This window comes from Camelina sativa, chromosome 8, assembly GCF_000633955.1.
Source record: "Camelina sativa cultivar DH55 chromosome 8, Cs, whole genome shotgun sequence".
NCBI lineage: Eukaryota > Viridiplantae > Streptophyta > Magnoliopsida > Brassicales > Brassicaceae > Camelina > Camelina sativa.
This window is the reverse complement of record NC_025692.1, coordinates 17,859,498-17,869,442: the sequence shown is the minus strand read 5'-3', so window position 1 is coordinate 17,869,442 and position 9,945 is coordinate 17,859,498. Positions and strand designations below refer to the sequence as shown.

The 9,945-nt window shown below is 34.1% G+C and overlaps 1 protein-coding gene across 6 annotated transcripts in view; it reads right to left on the bottom strand.

The window, feature by feature from the left end:
- LOC104707406 (RNA-dependent RNA polymerase 2) overlaps positions 1-4,002 on the bottom strand; it is a 5,719-nt gene extending 1,717 nt beyond the window's left edge. The window contains exons 1-5 of one of the 6 annotated variants that reach the window (XM_019228521.1): positions 3,360-4,002; positions 2,257-3,057; positions 939-2,047; positions 668-818; positions 18-590 (exon numbers count right to left, since the gene is read on the bottom strand). In XM_019228521.1, the coding sequence (XP_019084066.1) occupies positions 18-590; positions 668-818; positions 939-2,047; positions 2,257-3,057; positions 3,360-3,917 (3,192 nt within the window). In that variant the 5' untranslated portion in view covers positions 3,918-4,002. Of the gene's footprint in view, positions 1-17; positions 591-667; positions 819-938; positions 2,228-2,256; positions 3,058-3,359 lie in introns of all 6 variants that reach the window. The other 5 variants (XM_019228520.1, XM_010423753.2, XM_010423752.2 and 2 more) reach the window with 5 other exon arrangements.

Here is a 9,945-nt window from a genome sequence, read left to right as displayed (position 1 = left end):
TCGAACCATCCCAAGGCCTCTCTCTGCAAATCCTTCACAGACAAGGTGATTCTATCCTTCATATCACCATACCTCCGGTTATCTCTCGCCAGATACATCTCCTTAGTTTTCAAAATGCCTGTGAGGATCTCTTCTTCGTTTACAGCTCCGTAGTATATCATCAACGAGGTCAGTTTCTCAGCATACATGTCTCTGTGGGCTTTGGCTGTCTCTATAAAGCTCTCATAGCCAGCTTCTTCAAGTGTGGAATCATAAGCTATCGTGTCCTCGCTCTCAGCTTCTGGCTTCCTCTGTGCTAACGAGCTTTTCACAGCACGGTAAAGTTTCCCAAACACAGACTCAGAGATGTATGTTGGTTTCTCGAACCGTTCCAGGAAATCAGGGAACTCTCTGGGCTTTAAGGCATAAGGCATCTCCGCTGGAGCTCCAGTTTTCGCAAAATCAACAGCCCTAGAGTGAAGATGTGCTAACTCTAGACACTTCTGGCTCCTGGCTTTTTCAGGGTCACGGTCTGCATGAACCAAATGTGCAGTTGAGATCACTCCCAGCGTGTCGCTTATCATATAATCCACAAAAAATTTGTGTATTTCCTATTAAAGCAGAGTGAAAGAAAGAGAATCAGCTTTAGGAAACTTAGGAAACTTTAGGAAACTTTCAAGCAACTAACCTCTAGGGTAACGTCATGATCCATTAGACGAGGTCTGCTTCCAGCGTAGTCCATTGGAGGGTCCATTTGGCTCGGTATAAGCTTCTCATCCCAACTAACAAAAAACTGGTCTCCGTCGAGATCACCACCAGAACATTCATTGGGATGTGGCCTGTAGAGTCAACAAAAACCAAAGTAGAAAGAAGTTATCAACTAAGCGGAGTCTAAGAATCAAAAGCATATGGTTTCTATGTTGTTGGTGCATAGCTTTAAAGGATTGATTTTATCATACCTTTCTCCCTTCTGAGGAAAGATGATGCAGTCAACAAATCCCTTTTCTTCGAAACTGACCTCATATATAGCGTCAAGAACTCTGATATCTCCAGGGTGAAGACATGGGTTTTTCGTCACGACCACTTTCCCAATCACCACAGATGTTTCCTCATTAATCTTGCGGAAGTAACTCTGTTCACGAGATTTCAGTTCCGCTTCAGTCAGGGTTACACGAACATACACTTGGCCATACTCCAGAATACCCATTTCATCCATGCAACCGATCAAGATCCGTCCTTTCGTTACAAGTATCCTGCACCTACTCTTTAGTTCAGAAAGTTGGCTCTCGTGGTGCACACGAAGCATCATTGAGAGGTACGGTTCTGAACTCGGTGCGTATCCTTGTAGCAGCATCTTAACTAGCAGATTCTTGGAATTTTCTCCGCTCAATTTCTGCAGCACATTAAGTGCTGCATTGCGGTCTTCAAGCATATTCCCCAGCATAGATAAATGCATCGCTTGCATGGCCTCAAACACTGCATCTTCTATTCCAAGAGTCGACAAAAGACAAATGATCTCCCGGTTTAAGAAGCAAGGCATCGACTCTGTCCACCTGGTTACGTTAAGCATCCTGTTGTTTGAGTCAAACTTTAGCATACTATCACGCAGAGACATCTTTCTGAAGGAACTGCGGTCAACGGCGATCACACCTTTGTAGCCACCGTATCGAATTTGAAATGCAGAAGGGACATAATCAAGCCCACACTTCTGAGCAACTTGCCTAGCAAATGCCAACGAAATTTTCCCGATGCCATCCGAGAAGCAATAATCAGCACCATCAGTAGTCACTTCAATGTCAGGAATCTGCTCCACATCTTGTGCACGGACAGTAACTGTCTGCCGTGAAGCACTGAACAACTGACCCATCCTAGCAGCACATTTGGAGATGCTTCGGATTTTACGGAAACAACCCATCCATTCTCTTATATCTTCTGCTTTAACTTTCTCGTTAGAAGCAAACATCCAGACTGAGTTTCCTCGCAGTTGGCTGGCTGAAAAAGCCAAGAACTCAAACCTCTTAGGCCCAACAGTGATCCCTTCTCCAAGGATTGACAACACCCTGTTATAAATGTTGGTTCTAAAGGGCTTCACAAAATAGCCTTCCTTGGAGTTCACAGAAAAAGCATTTGCTGGAATCTTGCTCCAATCTTCTTCCACAAAAGTAATTCTCATGAAATCTGAGACATGCTCTGCAAAGTTCTTCACAACATAGTTAGCTTTCTCAAGCTCTGGACCCAACAGATAAATCTTTGAGGGTGTAACGTAGGCTCTCTGANTATGTCGGTTCTAAAGGGTTTCACAAAATAGCCTTCCTTGGAGTTCACAGAAAGAGCATTTGCTGGAATCTTGCTCCAATCTTCTTCCACAAAAGTAATTCTCATGAAATCTGAGACATGCTCTGCAAAGTTCTTCACAACATAGTTAGCTTTCTCAAGCTCTGGACCCAACAGATAAATCTTTGAGGGTGTAACGTAGGCTCTCTGACAACTCATGATATTCTGCTCGGTCAGTCTTGTATTAGCTGATGCAGGGGAATGCTTCATCTTCTTAACCGGGGATTGCATCAGAGTCTTGACAAAGGAGACAGGATCATAACATATAGAGCTTTGCTGGTGAAGCTTCTTGAGGATAACCAATGCGGTTTCCAAGCTCAAACCACGAAGGATGTTGATCAGTTCCATATTTGATGCAGCAAAAAGACTGATTTTCTGATTGTGAACCAGCGAATTGAGTTGAAAGAGGATCTCATATGGAAACTCTAACCCCAGACTGGCAGCATTCAAGAGGGGAACAATTTGACATGCAGAGGCAAACGCAGTCCCATCCACAGTGGTTAGACTCAAAGTGTCTTCTCTGTAGTAAGGCAAACACGAGAAAATGTCTAACATCTTGGAGCCATTCTCTACCTCCAAACAAAAGCAAGTTGATGTACCGATTGACTTTGAACCAGAGAAATCAGTTGTGCGAACCCACATGAAATCAAAATCCTCCTTGCAGAAACGGTACCGATCAGATTTAAACTTTGTGGCTATGTGAGGTCCTGTCACTCTTTTAAAAACCTTTGGTCCATATTTCAGCTGGAAACAAAACAACATGTAAACAAAAGAAATCAGAAGAGAGACCAATCATGCAGGTTGATCAAACCATAAAGCTATGAAAGAAAGATTCAAAGAACCAATCATGCATCAACTGATCAACATTGTAAGTAATCTAACATCTGTGTGTGAAATCTATGCTGAAACTTCAAACAACAACTTCCATAAGACCATAACGCATATGAGTAACCAAGTTTCTAAATAAATCCACAGAACTCCTAAATTAACTTAACACAGACTCTCACATTAGATAAGCAATTTAGGGGGAAAAAAACGATTTTTACCTTGAGAAGAAACGCATTAATCTCAGAAGCGTCACCATTAACACAGCAGCCAAGAGTTTCAACAATATCCTCAAACCTAACTTCAAGCTTATAACATTCACCACATTCCCAAACCCAAAACTCAAGTCTCCTCTTCTCTTCCAGAATCCAACACCTCACGCCTCCCCATTTTTCTAGGGCACAGAACCTCTCTTCACCAGACTCAGGGAACCCAACAGTCAAAACGACGTCTTCTAGCCTTCTCCGTGGATCTACAGGGCGAGGGATGATGTCATCGTAAGCTTCGGAGAGTCTTAGGTTATGGGTTTTGAAAAGGAGCTTGCTTTGTGAAGAGAGAAGCTGGGCTCGAGATTTGACTTCGAGGGTACTGAATTGTACTCTAGCGAAGTCCCGTGGCTTCCAATTCTCGCGAGTTGTTGGGATTTCGAGAGCGTACACTGTGTCTTCGCCGAGGTGGAGCTCGAGGAACCGGAGGAGTTCGTCGGCGACTATGGTTTGAGGAACATTTGAGACTTTAACGGTTGGTCGGTTCGTAGCCGTCGTCGCCTCTGACACCATGATTGACCCCAAGAGCAAGTGAACGGAGAGAGAGAGAGAGAGAGAGGGAGTGAAGAAGAAGAGTGATTCCCAGAGAATCAGAAAAGTTTTGCTCTTTTCGAAAATCAAAAGGTAGAAGAAGAAAACTGGGTTGTATTAGTTGTTTTCTGATGTACTGTAATTCAGTACAGCTTCATAGTTTAAAGCGNGAAAAACAAAACATTTAATGCATTAACTTTAATATTAGTCACCCCCTTCCCTCTCAACCAATCAGAATGTTCTTTCTAATATTTTATTTAAAAAAAAATTAAAATTAAATTAAAAAACAAAACTAATTAAGGAAACAAATTCTGTATACTTTTATTTAAANGCCGGTAAGGCTAACCGGTTTTTCTTTTAACCGGTTTCAATCTTTGGTAACCGTACGTGTATAGGACAAAATGGATAATAAGAGGGTATTCAGCTTGATGTTTTAGTAGAATTTTAATATTTTATCATTTTAAAAGATTTAGTTAGTTTTTAGGAGATTTGATTGTATTCTAGAGTTTTTCTATTTTAAGAAAAGAAAATGAAATGTGATTTTATGAGATGTGACTATTAAACTTTGGGTGATTTTATAATCTTTTACAACACAATACCAAAAGAAAATCAGATCAATAGTTGGAGCTATATCTTCAGTTCATGTAAAACTTAAATCCAGAAACTGATCAATGTGATGTTTTTTTTTTTTTGGGTGTCGAAATAATAATCTGATCGAACTCCATGAGCTCAAACCGAGAAACTGATCCAAACCAATATGATTCATTATTCCTTTACTCTGCCTCTGGTGATGTTGCAGCAAACCCAAAAAACTTGACGGCTCAGGCTGAGACTAGTGGAGAAGGTGGCTGATGATTGGCAGGGGGTTTTGGCTTCAAGATATTCAGTTTTTTTTTTTCTCTGAAATCTTTCAAAATTCCACCTCAATAGGTATGATTTTGATTGTCATACTTTTCAACTAAAAAACAAAAGAAAATCTCTTAAAATCATCTAAAGTAGGAAGTTTTAAAAAAGTTGTGATAAATTGAATAACAAAAGATTTCAAGTAGGTTTTAAAAATTACTAATTGAATAACAAGAGATTCTATATTATTTTAAAGGATTTTATATAAATCTTAAATTGAATAACATAGGATTTCAGAAGATTTTTAAAAATCCTCAATTGAATAACAAAGGATTTTAAGAATACTCTAAAATCCTTTAAAATGTCAAATTCAATACCTCCCTCTAAGATTGTGATCAAAGACTCAAAGTTTGACATAAATTAACAAAAACTAAAGAACTTTTTGTAGAATTTCATTTCTATACTAGTATTTTTGCAGCAGTTTTTGCTCAAAAATAATTTTTGGAAAGTTTTTACATTTAATGCATTGACTTTAATATTAGTTACCAAAACTTCAAAATTAATTAGAAAAACAAAACATTTAATGCATTAACTTTAATATTAGTCACCCCCTTCCCTCTCAACCAATCAGAATGTTCTTTCTAATATTTTATTTAAAAAAAAATTAAAATTAAATTAAAAAACAAAACTAATTAAGGAAACAAATTCTGTATACTTTTATTTAAAGAAAATTAAATATTGTTTTGGTTTAGATTTTACAATTAAACGAGGTTATATATCGGTTTGGGTTTATAAATGAGAATTAGGGTTTAGATTTTATAATTAAAATGAAATTATATGTCGGTTTGGGTTTACAAATGAGGTGGTTATAGTTTAGATTTTACAATTAGAACAAAATTATATGTCGGTTTGGGTTTACAAATGAGATGGTTAGGGTTTAGATTTTATAATTAGAACGAAATTATATTTCGGTTTGGGTTTATAAATGAGATGATTAGGGTTTAGATTTAACAATTAGAACGAAAGTATATGTCGGTTTGGGTTTACAAATGANAAATGTCAAATTCAATACCTCCCTCTAAGATTGTGATCAAAGACTCAAAGTTTGACATAAATTAACAAAAACTAAAGAACTTTTTGTAGAATTTCATTTCTATACTAGTATTTTTGCAGCAGTTTTTGCTCAAAAATAATTTTTGGAAAGTTTTTACATTTAATGCATTGACTTTAATATTAGTTACCAAAACTTCAAAATTAATTAGAAAAACAAAACATTTAATGCATTAACTTTAATATTAGTCACCCCCTTCCCTCTCAACCAATCAGAATGTTCTTTCTAATATTTTATTTAAAAAAAAATTAAAATTAAATTAAAAAACAAAACTAATTAAGGAAACAAATTCTGTATACTTTTATTTAAAGAAAATTAAATATTGTTTTGGTTTAGATTTTACAATTAAACGAGGTTATATATCGGTTTGGGTTTATAAATGAGAATTAGGGTTTAGATTTTATAATTAAAATGAAATTATATGTCGGTTTGGGTTTACAAATGAGGTGGTTATAGTTTAGATTTTACAATTAGAACAAAATTATATGTCGGTTTGGGTTTACAAATGAGATGGTTAGGGTTTAGATTTTATAATTAGAACGAAATTATATTTCGGTTTGGGTTTATAAATGAGATGATTAGGGTTTAGATTTAACAATTAGAACGAAAGTATATGTCGGTTTGGGTTTACAAATGAGATGGTTAGAGTTTAGATTTTATAATTACAATGAAATTATACATCAGTTTGGGTTTATAAAAGAACGGTTTAAGTTTTTAATTTTATAATAAATGTGTACATATTTTATTTCCTTATTTTATAAGAGAGTGAATGAAGAGGTTCACCCCTGGGGGTGAACCCAAGTATTACTCAATTAATTATAGGTAAGATTTAAAAAAATAAAAAAATATTTCTATCTCATTCAAACATAAATATATGATTTTTTTTTTTCATTTTTATTCAAATTTATATTTGTTATAAATATATTGTATTATGTGGATGCCTATTATCGCCCCATTAGTGTAAACCCTAAACCCTAAAGTTGTATTACTATATATATGTTATATCATATGAGATAGATTAATAATACAAGAGAACAATTTCCTACATCTTTGTGTTTACGAAGATGTAGGAAATCCAGCAGCCGTCATCTTACCGTAACGTCTTTGCCTTTGTCTCCGGTTTTGCCTCTGTCTCCGAAAAAAACTTGTTAAAGGCATCTATGTCTTTATGACATCATCTATTTCTCCGAGTACTCCATCAAGATAAGTAAATTAAACAATTTGATGGATTAGTTATTGGTTACGGTGTTATTGTTCATAATATTAGTTGATGTTCATGATAGAATTAATATTTAATTACTGTCACGATGAATTTATTAGACAGTACTGTAGATATATAATCGATTCATAGTTTTACCATCGTGGTTTATATTCTATTACTCATGTTTGGTTTATTGTTTGGAGGTGTCGTTAGGGTTGGGCATTCGGGTAACCCGTTTGGGTTCGAGTATTATCCATTCGGGTTCGGGTAAACAGGTCTAGAAAAATAGAATCTATTGGGTATTTTTAAATATATGGGTTCGGTTCGGTTTGGGTACTATCGGGTTCGGGTCAGTTTGGGTTACAAATTTTAGAACTCGATTAGTACCCGAACTACCGGGTATCCGAAAAAATATAATTAAATTTAAATAAATTTAGTTAAATTTTGACTTACATAACAAAATATTTTAGATATTTTGATTATTTTTGATATTTAGGTGTAAAACTAAATGAAATATTCAAAATTACTAGATTTTAACCCGCGGTACACCGCGGGAAGATACATTTAAACTAAAATATGAAAATTATAAGCTGCATTTTTTTGTTAATTTTTGTTTAATTTATTTAGTGTTTAAAATTGTATAAGTGTATTTTGATAGTTAATATTAGGATTTAACCCGTAGTATACAGAGAAATAATTTATTTTTACATAATCATAATTTAATCAAGTTAATTAAATATGTCTAATATTTTAATATTGATAAATACTTTTAATGAATAATTTTGTACTACCAAAATAATGATATTTCAAATTTACATTAATACTAATCCAAACCCGTGAAGCTATATAACCCTGTGAATTTGAATGATAGACCAAAAATAAAATAAGAAGTATTGAACCGAGAGAAAAGTAAACAAAAAGAGGGGGAGAGACATTTATAAAGCATAAAAACTTTTAAAAAGTCAGCTATTTTAGACTGTTTTCCATCAGCAAAAGAACGTAGAGGTCACAATCTTATCTTTCACCTGTGGTATGGGATGATGGGAGGCATAGGAACTGCTCCAGATTTGGTGATCACTCCATGACATCTCGACATATTTCATCACAGTTGTATATGTGCAGCTGCCAAATGAGCATAGCNAACTAAATGAAATATTCAAAATTACTAGATTTTAACCCGCGGTACACCGCGGGAAGATACATTTAAACTAAAATATGAAAATTATAAGCTGCATTTTTTTGTTAATTTTTGTTTAATTTATTTAGTGTTTAAAATTGTATAAGTGTATTTTGATAGTTAATATTAGGATTTAACCCGTAGTATACAGAGAAATAATTTACTTTTACATAATCATAATTTAATCAAGTTAATTAAATATGTCTAATATTTTAATATTGATAAATACTTTTAATGAATAATTTTGTACTACCAAAATAATGATATTTCAAATTTACATTAATACTAATCCAAACCCGTGAAGCTATATAACCCCGTGAATTTGAATGATAGACCAAAAATAAAATAAGAAGTATTGAACCGAGAGAAAAGTAAACAAAAAGAGGGGGAGAGACATTTATAAAGCATAAAAACTTTTAAAAAGTCAGCTATTTTAGACTGTTTTCCATCAGCAAAAGAACGTAGAGGTCACAATCTTATCTTTCAGCTGTGGCATGGGATGATGGGAGGCATAGGAACTGCTCCAGATTTGGTGATCACTCCATGACATCTCGACATATTTCATCACAGTTGTATATGTGCAGCTGCCAAATGAGCATAGCAAATAGGTGCATCTTTTTATGTTGCTGGTGATACTAACTTGAGAATAGGGGTCAACATTATTTATAGGTGGATATATTAAACTTATAGGTGGACATATTCAATTTAATCTCATTAATCACCACATTCAATTCTAAAATACTATAATTTTGTCCCAAATTTCTATATATAAAATCGTATAAAAACAAATTAATTAAAACAAATTAATAACTATAAAATCGCATAATATATATATGGGAATATGCCAAGTTTATATTATTAGATTAATTTTGATTGATTTTAAGTCATTAATTTTTTTAATATGATTTTATATATAGAAATTCGGGACAAAATTATTGTATTTTAGAATTGAATGTGGTGATTAATTAGGAAGATAGAAAATCAAATGTAGCTGATTTATAGGCTCCTCATAAATTTATATTTAAAATCGATTATTGTAAAGAATTTGTAGAGAGATTTTAGGAGAATGAAATTTGGAAATTTTATTTCAGATTTAATAAGGAGACAAATTAGGAAATTTTTGTTTTTGTTAATGGAAAAGAGTTGAAATGATTTTTTTTGGTTTATAATTTTATTAAAGAAAATATTAAATTACAATGGCATGAGATGTAAATAATTCTCAACTTCAAGCCTTCTTTGCTAAAGTTGGTGTGAAAATAATAATATAGATAAACATAATTTTGGGGTAATTGCATTATATTAATGATAAATATTATAAATATGTTTATATGTTCGGGTTTAATAGGTACCCAAACAGGTATCGGGTATTACTCGACCCTAACCCGAACCCACGGATATTAGAAAATAGAACCCAATAGGGTTTTATAGGCAAACCTATAACTAATCCGAACCCAGTTTTTCGGGTCGAGTTTCGGATTGGATATTCGGATACGGTTTTTATGGACAGGCCTAGGTGTCGTGTCTGTTTTTGATCATGCTACACCGTCTCCGTTACCACGTAGGCACGTACTACTTTTTGATCCCTCTGTTTCCTAATCATCGAGGTATGTCTTACCCCAAACATGAATTCATGGACAAATTTAAAAAAAGAAAAAAAAAAAAAAAAAAAAAAAAAAAA